This window comes from Capricornis sumatraensis, chromosome 10 (assembly GCF_032405125.1).
Source record: "Capricornis sumatraensis isolate serow.1 chromosome 10, serow.2, whole genome shotgun sequence".
Lineage (NCBI taxonomy): Eukaryota > Metazoa > Chordata > Mammalia > Artiodactyla > Bovidae > Capricornis > Capricornis sumatraensis.
This window is the reverse complement of record NC_091078.1, coordinates 15,340,458-15,353,398: the sequence shown is the minus strand read 5'-3', so window position 1 is coordinate 15,353,398 and position 12,941 is coordinate 15,340,458. Positions and strand designations below refer to the sequence as shown.

Genomic DNA, 12,941 nt, shown 5'->3' with positions numbered 1-12,941 from the left:
TCACAGCATCATCTTTCAGGATTTGAAACAGCTCAACTGGAATTCCATAAATTCTAGTAGCTTTGTTCGTAGTGATGCTTTCTAAGGCCCACTTGACTTCACATTCCAGGATGTCTGGCTCTAGATTAGTGATCACACCATCGTAATTATCTTGGTCATGAAGATCTTTTTTATACAGTTCTTCTGTGTATTCTTGCCACCTCTTCTTAGTATCTTCTGCTTCTGTTAGGTCCAGACCATTTCTGTCCTTTATCGAGCCTATCTTTGCATGAAATCTTCCCTTGGTATGTCTCATTTTCTTGAAGAGATCTCTAGTCTTTCCCATTCTGTTGTTTTCCTCTATTTCTTTGCATTGATTGCTGAAGAAGGCTTTCTTATCTCTTCTTTGTATTCTTTGGAACTCTGCATTCAGATGCTTGTATCTTTCCTTTTTTCCTTTGCTTTTCGCTTCTCTTCTTTTCACAGCTATTTGTAAGGGCTCCCCAGACAGCCATTTTGCTTTTTTGCATTTCTTTTCCATGGGGATGGTCTTGATCCCTGTCTCCTGTACAATGTCACGAACCTCATTCCATTGTTCATCAGGCACTCTGTCTATCAGATCTAGGCTCTTAAATCTATTTCTCACTTCCACTGTATAATCTTCAGGGATTTGATTTAGGTCATACCTGAATGGTCTAGTGGTTTTCCCTGCTTTCTTCAATGTAAGTCTGAATTTGGTAATAAGCAGTTCATGATGTGAGCCACAGTCACCTCCTGGTCTTGTTTTTGTTGACTGTATAAAGCTTCTCCATCTTTGGCTGCAAAAGTTAAAAGTTCCGATTGACTGCTTTTCCCTAGAGTGACGAATAGGATTGAAATAAATTGCTTAGAGAATTGATCAAAGTTTTTTAGTAGTTACTCAGTAGCTAACCATGTGTTTATTTGTATGTGTATGGTTGAAAAAAACTGGGTGGACGAGAGGGTAGGGAAAGATTAGAAAAGGAGCATGAAAAGCTGAGGAAAGGAACATGCCACGAATGGAAAAAGCTGCTGTCTTTATCTGGAAAGACGTGTCTTTTATCTTTACCTGATTGACTCTAAAAGAAGGATCACACATGAACCCTGTTTACTGAAATAACATCTTTATATCTATACCTGCAGAAATGAACTGTTACCTAAGTACATTTTAGATAATACACTTTTAAAAAGTTGTGTTGACTGGTTATGAGTACAAAAAAAACCCCCCAAAAACAAAATATTGGTTGTTAGATGCAAAGTGTCACTTCTCAAGAGTTGGTTGTTTTTTTTAAAAAAATCTTTGAATTTGATATGACTTTAATTATATTGAATATTTGAACATTGCAGACTTTTATCATCCCTTAATAACATACAATATACTATATTTGTTTAAAAGCAGCATTTCAAATCTAGCTTTTTTGTGTACCACCTTTTTTTCTTTACCTTTATTATTAAAAATCAAAAGTAAGTGTCAACAAAAGCATGAGTGAAAGTTCATTTATTTTTCACAGGGCCAAGTTCATGTTAGCTTTCATATCATGCTTCTCAGAGATATAATTTTAACAAGTGTGATAATAACAAAGTAATACTCATGTCTTGTGCTAAGGACTGTATTAGACACTTTACTAGAATGAATTAATTTTTAATCTTTTCGATGCCATGAAAAGCATGTAATGTGTAAACTCATGCGGGAAGTCATGTAGGGGTTCCAAGTCACTTCTGTCTTGCTACCTTTATAATCTTGCTACTTTACTTTTCAGCCTTGCTACTTAGCATGGCCCACAGAGGAGAAGCAACTGGCAACGTCTGGGATCTTAAGGAAATGCAAAATCTTGACCACAGAGCTTGCTGAATCCTTAATAATAAGATCTCTCAAGTGATGTGTATTAAAGTCTGAAAAGCACCATAGTACATCCCATATTAAAAGTTGCATGGAGATTTTGAAGTTTGCTCTGAGTATTATTCCTGGTTTTGCTTTAGTTCATCCGGGTTATGGTGGTTGTTCAGTCGCTAACTTGTGTCTGACTCATGTGGGTTATCTATTAACATTTTCCATTAGTGGAGAAGGCAAACTGTTGAATTAGTCAGTGTCTCCACTACTTCAAATTGCTATCCTGCTGCTGCTTTGATTCACTTCCTGAGGAACAACTGACTAGTTGTGGACATTCGGACAAAGTCTCAGTCAGCCGAGGCTCTTGTTTTTAATAGCGTTTATTCATGGACTGAACACATCAGACTTATAGTGCAGGGCTTCCTTCTAGATAGGCATTTTCCAAATTAAAGAAAATAATGTTAAAAAAAACATTTTTGAAGAAAACTTGAAATCTTTTGGAATACTTATATTTTAGATTGTAAGAAACCACAGATTTGTGTAAATTGATCTACTAATTTCATTTTGTGAACATAATTATTCTGTCACAGGGGCAATGATGGGTAAGAAAAGCAAGGGTGGCTTAGTAGAACAGCACTGTCAGGTAGACATGTAATGTAAGACAAAGTTAAATTTCTAGTAGCCATATTAAAAAGTAAAGTTTAATCTTAATAGGTTTTATTTAACTCAGTGTAGCAAAGTACTATTTTAACATGTAGTCAACATATATATATATAAACTATTTGAGATATTCTGTATTTTTTTGTACTGTCTTGAAAAAGTACATATTTATCTGTGCAGTGTCTCAATTTGGACGCTAAATTTTCTACAGTGAAATGTATGCAGTGAAAAATACTGTTTAATGGAATAATGTTTTACTTTGCTTTTGGTTTTAAAATTTAAACTAATTAAAAGGAAATAAATATTTAGTTCCTTCAGTCATAGAATGCACATTTCAATGTTATGTGTTGGGGTGTGTTTCTAATGTAACGGATTTCAGATTATGGAATTGAACCCCATCCAAAATGGTTAGTAAATGAATGCCACTGGAGGTTATGGTCTGTTTATATAAATATTTGTACACAGAATAAAGAGGGAATAAACAAGTTATTTAGATCATAAAACGTTTATTTTCTAACGCCCCCATGTCAGTCCTTCCCGCAGGTGGAATTGATATACTGTCTTTTATTAGTGGTTCAGACTCAGTTTCTTAAGTCCTTTTACCCCCGCTAAATTGCAAGGTTAGCGCCAAGAGTTAAGGTTCTTCCAGTTTTCTCCCTATGACTAGATGCTTACTTCAGAGCGCTGCATCCTTTTCAGGAAAGCGAGGACGTAAGACAATTAGTGTGTCAAGCAGGACAGTCTGGGCTAGTTTGGCCTGGAGGTTTTAAAAGTTACACGTGTACCTGGATAACCCGGGAACTTGCTAAAAATACCATTGTACGGGCCTCACTTTTCTAGGTTCTGATTCGCAAGTTTACACTGAGACCCTGGACACTTCCTTATAAGCTGTCCTAAGTGTTTTTAAAGTCCAAAACGTTAGGGGACCACCATACTCAGCATTTGACTCTTAAAAGGCTGCGAGTTCTAATTTAACACATCGTGCTGCTATTGCCACGCGATCGACTCTACCCGGACTGAGGTTGCCAGGCGGTTGCTGTTTTTCTGCAGATGGGTTTTCAGGCTGTTAAACCCGCTCCCCGAAGACTGCCCTGACATCGCCCCCGTCCCAAGCCCTGTTAGAGCGACCTGGGCTGGCCGAGGTAGACCGCGCCATGTGACTGATAAACCGGCTGCCTTTCGGGGCGGCCATTTTTGAGGCGGGCACCCAACCTCGTGCACCGTGAGCCGGGAGCGGGGGCTAGCCAGTTACCAGGACTCAAGATGGCCACCGAGCCCGCTAGCCAGCCCGCTAGCCCGCATGCCGGCACGAGACGCACGGGCGGCTTGCCGTGGCCGGCGGCGCCCTGGGCAGGTCCTCGGGCCGCCGGCACGGGGCGGAGCGCCCGCCCCTTCCGGGCGCGGCCAATCAGCGTGAGCGACCGAGGCGGGGGCCGCCCGCGCGCGGGGTGTGTGAGGACGCGCTCCCGGGTCGCTGAGTGAGCCCAGAAGCGGTGGCTGTGGTACCTGCTGCCGCCACCCGTGCGGACGCAGAGCATCGGACGCGAGCGCTGTCGCGTGGGGCTGGAAGGTGAAGCTATGACGGCCATCAGGTAATTAGTCTGGGCGGCAGCCTGGACTGCGCGCTGGGTAGGCATTAGCCTCTCGGCTGCTGAGAACTGTCGCCCCTTCTCTTGGGTGTTCTGGAGCCTCCCGGTCCCCCGCATGTGGAGGCTCTCTGCACTTTTCATTTGGTCGTTTATGCCTTCCTCAGAAGTTCTGGGGCCGAGGCACATGGCGGAGACCTTTGAGTAGCCGCAGAGCTGAGGTGACCCTCGCCCAGATTCCAGGATTTGAAGCTTGCTGATGAGTCTAGTGGATTTCTCATGAAAAATGTAGCTGTCTTCCCCCCACCCCCGGAATGGCCTGAGGCCTGGGGAAGTGTGACGTGCACCGGGCGTGTCCATGCCCGCGTGTCTTGCCTTCTGACAACTTCGTTGGTGGCCCAGTGCAGACCTGCAGTGTTGGCCCTTTGATGCAGGTAGATTGCCCCCAAGTTTTGAAATTGTGTGTTCTCACAGTGTTTGCTTATGACTGGAATTAGTACTCTGGTTCCCAGGGTACCATCTGTTTACCTACTTTTATCTGAGAGCCCCAGCAGAATGAGTTTCATAGTATTCAATGAGAGCAGTAAATGAAAAACTTCACCTCAGTTGCTCTTCCAGAGCAACAATAAAGGTTCTTTATTGTTAATGGCCCGGTCCAGTGTCTGTGGGTAGCATTGACCAAATGGTTACCTCATGCTAATGCAACTATTTATAAAAAGAGATAAATCTAAAAAAAAAAGAGATAAATTGCCTTATTTACCCAGTGTTCTGAACAGCCTCTTTTAAAGTAGACCGTGGCCTTCATGGGCTTCCCTGGTGGCTCTGCTGGTAAAGAATCCACCTGCAACGCGGGAGACCTGGGTTCTCTCCCTGGGTTGGGAAGATCCCCTGGAGAAGGGAATGGCTACCCACTCCAGTATTCTGGTCTGGAGAATTCCATGGACTGTATAGTCCATCGGGTCGCAGAGTCCCACACGACTAAGTGACTTTTCACTTTTCGATCTTCATTGTGCCAGTGAAAGGGAGGCCCGAGCACAAATGTGAAGAGAATAAATGAAATTAAATTTTGTTCTGCGAGCTTCCAGCAGCCTAAGTCCTGGTGATTTAATGGTTTCTCACTGGTGATTTTGGCTACACAGTATTTTAGAAATTACTTTAGAACCTAACCCTCAGGTAATTTAGGATGTAACTGTTGAACTTGGATGCAGTTTCTCTTAAATTGCATAATTCTATGTAAACTCAGAGTACTTACCTCATTCTGCAGAAGGAGGACGGAAATACAGTACTGAAATGTGGGGGCTTCCCAGGTGGCTCAGTGTAAAGAATCTGCCTCTTAATGCAGGAGACCCAGGAGATGCAAGTTTGATCCTTAGGTAGGGAACATCTGGAGGAGGAAATGGCAAGCCACTCCAGTATTCCTTCCTGGAAAATTCCAAGGACAGAGGAGCCTGGTGGGCTATAGTCCATGGGGTTGCAAAGAGTCTGACAGCTGAGCACACACACACTGAAATGTGGAGATCCACATGGAAAGATTTCCCAGTAAATTATATTGGGATGTATAAATTTAGCTTTTAATGCTAACAGTATTTTAGGGGGAATTAGGATTATGCTGTTAAACCTGGTTTATGCTCCATCTCCCCATTTGCACTTTCAAATCGCATCATTTCAGTCTGCTACTAATTAGGAGTGTGGGGCAAATACTTTCCATGTTAAGGGTCTCTTCTTGTGTGGACTTAATTTTAATCCATCATCATAATCCTGGCTACTCCTTGGTGGAGAAACACCCAAATCTAAAACTTCTGCTTCTTGGCTAGTGACAACAGGATGTGTTTTTTAATGTAGAAGTTGAATGGTGGTTGTATTAAAAACACTTGATTTTTTTTTTTTTTTTAAACATGTATTTTTGGCTGCCTCTGGTCTTAATTGAGGGTGTATGGGCTTTTCTCTAGTGGTGGTGCTCAGGCTCCAGAGAGCACAGGCTTAGTAGTGGCAGGCTTAGTTGCCCCGAGGCATGAGGGATTTTAGCTCCCCAACCAGGGATCAAATCCATGTCCCTTGCATTGGAAGGCAGATTCTTGACCACTGGACCACCAGGCAAGTACCAAAAAGATTGATTTAAAGGTTGCTGCTAGTCTTATTTGACTCCTGGAAGGGTAGATTGTTATGCCCAAGTCACGAAATCTCCCAATGACCACCAGGGAGCCAGTATCCGATGCAAAAGCAAGAGAGTTTTTATTACCAAGCTCAAGCTGGGGCTCACACCGTTACCGACGCAGCGGCTAAGGAGAGGAGCCCCGAGTTTTGGGTTACGCTGCTTATATAGGGAATATTCAGGTGAAAGGGTAACAAAGGGGGTGTTCAGGCTGAAGGACTACTGGTTGGTTACCCTCTTCTATAGGGTTGTGTTTGGATTTCTGATTGGTTTTTTTACTTCCACGGTAGATCATTACTTCCAAGGTAAATCACAAATGTCACAAATCATTACTTCCAAGGTAAATCACAAATTCTTGAACTTAAAGTCAGAAGGTTTAACCTAAGGGCTGATTGGCTCATGCACAGTGGGGCAAGTTTAGGCAATATCCAAAGTCTAAGTCTGTTTGCCCGGTACCTTTGCAAAATGGAGTTCTTTTACAAGATGGAGTAGCTCAGGCTCTTCATAGATAACTAATAATAGTTACATTTATGCTTGTATCTTCAGATATTAGTCTACATTTTTATAGAATTCAGCTACATTGACATTACTCGAAGATTTTTAGATATTACCTAAAACCAGTTGCCACATTTGTACCTGAGGCTAAGAAAGATTGAGTGCCTTGAGTAAAATCAGTTAGTGGCAGAGTTAGGAACTGAATCCAGATATCCGTAATCTAGTGCTCTGCAAGATACCTTTATCGAAACAACATACCACTTAAATTTCCTGAAAAGACTGTTTCTAGAACTTTCCTGGTGGTCCATTGGTTAAGACTCTTGTGTTCCCAGTGCAGGGGGCATTAATTTGAACTAAGGAACTAAGGTAGTGCTTCCACATGGCACAGCCTAAAAAACTACAAAATTATATATATAAAATAAAGAAAAAACTGCTTCTGGGAACAAAAATTGTAAAGTATTGTGAGGGACAACTATAGTAACTTTCTTGCTTTCCTATAGTCCTCCAAAGAACTTAATAACTTAGGTTTAAGAGTAGATGTGGGGACTGCTGAAGTTGAAGCAACTTTGTATATGTGGTGACAGTTTTAAATGGGTTGGTAATCCTACAGATACCAGCTGGTTCCCAAAGAAGACAACACTTAGTGCAATTTTATGATACCTTGCACATTTATGTTTATTAATTTTCACATTTATGATGTTGCGTGCGTTCCCATTTTGTACTCAGTTTGACAGTAGCCCAGAGAATGGAACTGTTGACTTGCTTGTACTGATGAAGAGAATGATCAAGGTCACTGTGCTGACGTCATGCCCAGTGCTGTTTTTCACACCACACTTAAGATAATTGCTGGTAAATATAGTAATATGTTACTCTTCATAGTGACTATGACAGAATAGAGAAATGGGAACCAGTGAGGGCCAGTGGTCAATACACCTGGGTTCTAATTGACAGTATTTTTCTGATTGAGTGATCTTTTTCTTTTTTCTCTGAACATTTGTTTTATGAAATAGTGATGGTAATGTGTGCTCAACGCTCAGTCACTCAGACGTGTCCAACTCTTTGTGACCCTTTGTGACTCTTGGAGCCCGCCAGGCTCCTCTGTCCATGAGATTTTCTGGGCAAGAATGCTGGAGTGGGTTGCCATTTCCGCCTCTAGGGGATCTTCCCCACCCAGGGATTGAACCCACATCTTGACATCTCCTGCAGTGCAGGCAAATCCTTTAACTGAGTCGTTGGGGAAGCCCTCAAACAGATCTCTGGTTCCACTGAGACTTGAACTAAGATTGCTGGATTCAGAGACCAGAGTGTTAATCATCACACCATGGGGCCCGTTGTGATGGTAATACAGATATGTATTCCACAGTGTTCTTGCGTAGATATGAAACTTTTTTATGTTTTAAGGCATTTTTTAAATGGAATATTAACTTGTTGAATGCAATTTGGTCTCCTTAGAGAACGATGTCATCTGAAAATAAATGTTTAAATCTTAGATTTTTAAATAGGAAGCGAACTTACCTAATTTCCTCATTTTACAGTCGAAGAAACTGAAGGCAAGAGATGCTGTGATTTGTTCAGGTTCATACCAAGTAGTTGCATGTCTTGAACTAGATCCCAGATCTCTAGATACCTGATTCAGTGCCCTTTCCAGTGCAGCATTCCAACTGGAACTCCTGAATAACTATTTACATAAAAAGAATTTAAAAAAAGCTTATGATTTTTGAATAAGTTTGGCTGGAGAATTTGACTCTGACTTTTATTGTTTATGTTCTACTCTGCTACACCATTACTAATGAAGAGTCCAAGTTTGCAGCCTCTTAAACCAATTATCAGAGTATGTATTGGGTTGGCCAAAAAGTTCATTTGGTGTTTTCTGTATGATGGCTAACGAAAACCCCAAACAAACTTTTTGGCCATTCCAATAGATCAGATTCCAGCTGGTCTTCATCTGAGAAATGATGAAACCTACCCGATAAACTGATGCTTTTGTCATTTTTAATTGGCCTAACAGGAAAGTTGATGCTTGGGTTAAAATTCAGGACACATAGGAAAATGTAGAATGTTAGGAGTATAAGAGAACCTTAGAGAGCACTTCCCTTTCTTTCTTGATACTGGACCTTCAGGCCCAGAAGAAGAGCTATGTCCTAGTTTGGCAGCAGTAGAACTTAAGAGGTAATTTAGGTCTCCTGACTTCTACTTTATGTACTTTTTATAGGTACTAAGCCAACAGTATTTCAAAATACTCTTATGAATATTGCCTTGTTTTTCCAGCATGAATATCTAGTCTGGTTTTGAAAATTGCTTACAGCTTGAGTTTGTGCCATGTTTGCTGTAGAGCTGAGGAGCCTATTCTTTGGCCTGCGCAGACAGGTCAGATTTGGTTTAAGACTATTCTGGGACTAGACATGACTGTGACCTACATGATAATTCTGTAACCACTTCTGTGGGTGAAGCCTACATTGGAAAATTTATGTGGGCTGTGGGTAGAGTCCTGGGATATTTTTCTCGTAACACTCAAGACTTTGAGGTACGTCTGGTAGGATCTGCCAAGCTACTCAAATGGAGAACATTCATACGGAGACTGAATTCTGGCTGAGATTGAAGTGTATTACTTTGTTGAATTGGTTTCTTTAGAATATTTAAACACTTTTTCAAACTCATTTCAGGGCTTGTGTCTTTTATAAGAATTATAAATTTTATATTATTACACAAATTTTTTATGCCATGAGGATTCTTAGTGAAGCTAATGAGCTTTTTAAAATAAAATGAAATTGTTTCATTTATGAAATATTTTGAAGAACTAAAGCAGGAATCCTTTCCTTGGAGAACTGCAGTGTTGTCAGCTGTTAATACTCATATTTATAAATAGGTCATCTTTGTTTGAAAAGGCATACAAGGATTTATAACTCCAGATCTTTCCAGCCACAATATTGCTACATTAAGCAGAACTGTCAAAGATGAAATGGAACCAGAATGATTGTCTAGACAGTTTGAAATGTTAACCCTTTCTTGTAACATTGGTTAATGCTCATGACTATTTACCTTTTCTACTTGGTTTTAAAATTACTTTAAAAAATATTGTAATAAAATATAAGTCTGAATTCTTAATTTCGCATAGCATAGCTAGCTTATAAATAGAATGACCATATGTCCCAGTTTGCCCAAGACAGTCTTGGATCATGCCTGTTATCCTGGCATAATTATTAATAGCTCTTCCTTTATTCTCAAAAGTGTCCCACTTGGATAATAAGTTATCTGGTCACCTACTTAACACACTATAGTAATTTTGTGGTAGTAGATTTGAGTTGTTAAATGTTACTTGACATAGTACCATAAGATAATGGAATATTAGCTTATTTTGGCTAGATTTGGATATTTTTCATCAGTCAGACATTTTTATTAACAGAATTCTTATTGTCTCAGAGTAGCATATTAAACAAAAAGAATGTGATATGAAGTTAGGTATCATTTATTTGTTGTATGATGTTCGACAGGTTATAAACTTTGCTGAGCCTCTTATTCTCTTTAACAGTGGTGGTGGTTTAGTTGCTAAGTCATGTCTGACTCTGGCGACCCCATGGACTGTAGCCCTGCCAGGCTTCCATAAACACAGATAATAGCAAAACCTATACTGTAGGGTTTTTGTGAGGATTTAAAGGCAATAACATACATAAAAATGCTTTGTAAGCTTTAAATTGCTGTGTGTTAGTATCTCACACATACGCTTCTGAAAATTGAATTTAAAATGAATAATTTTATCTACTTTAGGGAACCTTGCAATTTCATAGCACAGTCTTTTAGAAGTGTTAGCTGTCATGGGGAGTAGGGAAATAATACTTAGAGATATATGTATGGTTGAGGATTTTGGGGATGAAGGGGAAGAAAAAAATAGGTGATGCTGGGCAGAAGGAAGAGATTTTTTCCTTGAGTGTGTAAGATAGCATGCTAGTATGGACAGGCTTAAATGAAAGGACTGGCTTCCATAGCCTAAGGGAAACAAAGATTTTCCTAGTTTGTTTACTTTTTTAAAAATGCCAACGATGTAATTCATATATAGTAAAATCACAGATCTTAAGTTCACTGAATTTTTTGGGGGGAAAGAAACGTATTTGTAAAACACCACCCAGATCAATTTAACAAAACACGTTCATCCCCTAGAAAGTTTTTTCTTGCCCCTTTTCAATCAGTCTCTTTCTCCTGCCCCATCCAAACAATCATTTTCTGGCTCCTATTAGTAGAGATTAGTTTTGTGTATTCTAAAACTTCATATAAATAAAATCATACAATAAGTACTGTTTGTGTCTGATTACTTTTGTTCAGTGACAGTTTTGAGATTCATCCATTTTGACGTGTGTTTTAGTAGTTTGTTTCTTTTCACTGCTAAGAGTGTATGATATGAATATTATAACAGTTCTGCTGATGGACTTTGGCTTGTTTCCAGGGTTTGGTTACCCTAAGTGAAGCTTCATGAACCTTCCTGTGTAAGCCTTTGTGTGGACGTGGGTAAATGCCCAGGTGTGGAATTGCTGTGTTCTAGGGTAGATGTGTGTTTAACTTCAGAAACCACCACTGTTTTCCAAAGTAGAAAATGAAAACATTCAACATTCAGTATTATAAGAGTTCCAGTTATTCCACATGCTTGACATTTTTGATGTCACTTCCTCCTTTTCCATCCTTTACTCCTTTTCTATCCTTTCCAAATACCAAAATGTTTGGCATTTTTGATTTTAGCCATTCTGGTGGGTATATAATTGTATTTCATTGTAGTTATAGTTCACTGATGGCTAATAATGTGATTATAGGCCATTTGCTTATCTTTTCTTTTGAACTGTCAGTTCAGGTCTTTTACCCATATTTGTAAGTATAGGTTGTCTTTTTTGTTGCTGGTTTGTTAATTCTTTTGGTATTTTAGATAGGAGTTATTTGTCAGATTTTACACATAAGCATATATATCTTCATGTTTAGCAAATATTTTCTCTCTGAGGCATGTCTTTCCATTTTTGTAACAGTGTCTTTTGGGAGCAGAAGTTTTAAAATTTGATATTGAATTCATTGGATTCATCTTATTTTATGTTTATTACCTTTTAATAGAGGTAAAGAGATCTTTCCTTTTCTATCTCAAGGTTATGAAACTATTCCGTTATGTTTCCTTCTAGAAGCCTTATAGTTTGCGCCTTCACATTTAGGTCTGTGATCCATTTTAAGCTTTTTTTTTAATTTTTTTTTTGCTACAGTGTAAGGGTTTCCTTCAAAGGATTCTCAGTCAATAGATTCGATAGGTATAAAAGACTTTTCCCAGACTCTGTTCTGATCTGTTGATCTGTTTGTATAGTGTTATGCCAATACTGCACTGACTTAACTATTGTAGCTTTGTAAGATTGGTGTTGTTTCTTTAAATTTTTGATGGCTTTCAGCAGTAAAGCCATCTGGGCCTAGAATATTTAAAGATATGATAAATGGTTATTCAGATTTATCATTTTTTCCTGTGTCAGTTTTGAATTTTTAAAGAAATCTGTTCTAAATTGCTGGATTGTTCCAGAGTTACTCATAGTATTGTATTACTGCTTGCGGGAACTGTTTTATGTCCCCTTTTTCATTCCTGATACTGGTACTCTGCCTCCTCCTCCTCTTTTTTTTTTTTTTAAACTTTTTGGGCTCAGTCTTGTTAGGGGTTTACCAATTGTATTAATCTTTTCAAAACCCTTTTAATCTTTTCAGATCTTTTGGGTTTTGTTGAACTTCTGTTTTGGTACTACATTTTCTATTTTGTTTATTTTTTGCTGTCATATTTTTATTTTCTTGCTTCTACTCTTTTGGACTTAATTTACTCCTTTTCCATTTTCTTTTGAGTTAGAAATTCAGACCATTCATTTTAAACTTTTCTTGTTTTCTGATATGTGCATTTCATATATAAAATGTTTCATATATATAAATGTTTCCCTCTCAGTACTTCTTTAACTGCAACATACAAATTTTGACATGTGTGATCAATTCAGGTAATTTTCTAATTTCTGTTGTGATTTTTCTCATCTGCAGATTTTAAAAGTTCATTGTCTAATTTCTAAATATTTGGGGGTTTTACAGTTATTTTTAAAAATTGATTTTCTATTTAATTCCATGATACAGAAAATATATTGCTTATACTTTATAAGCATACATCGGTGTTTTATATATGTGGGCATGTGTGCTTAGCTGAGTCTGACTCTTTGTGACCTCGCCAGGC

The 12,941-nt window shown here is 39.0% G+C and overlaps 1 protein-coding gene across 1 annotated transcript in view; it reads left to right on the top strand.

Moving 5' to 3' along the window:
- The first annotated feature begins 3,975 nt into the window (after positions 1 to 3,975).
- Positions 3,976 to 12,941, top strand: part of ADK (adenosine kinase) — a 504,899-nt gene continuing 495,933 nt past the window's right edge. Inside the window, exon 1 of the mRNA XM_068981947.1 lies at positions 3,976 to 4,080. Coding sequence (XP_068838048.1) covers positions 4,067 to 4,080 — 14 coding nt within the window. The 5' untranslated portion in view covers positions 3,976 to 4,066. The remainder of the gene's footprint in view (positions 4,081 to 12,941) is intronic.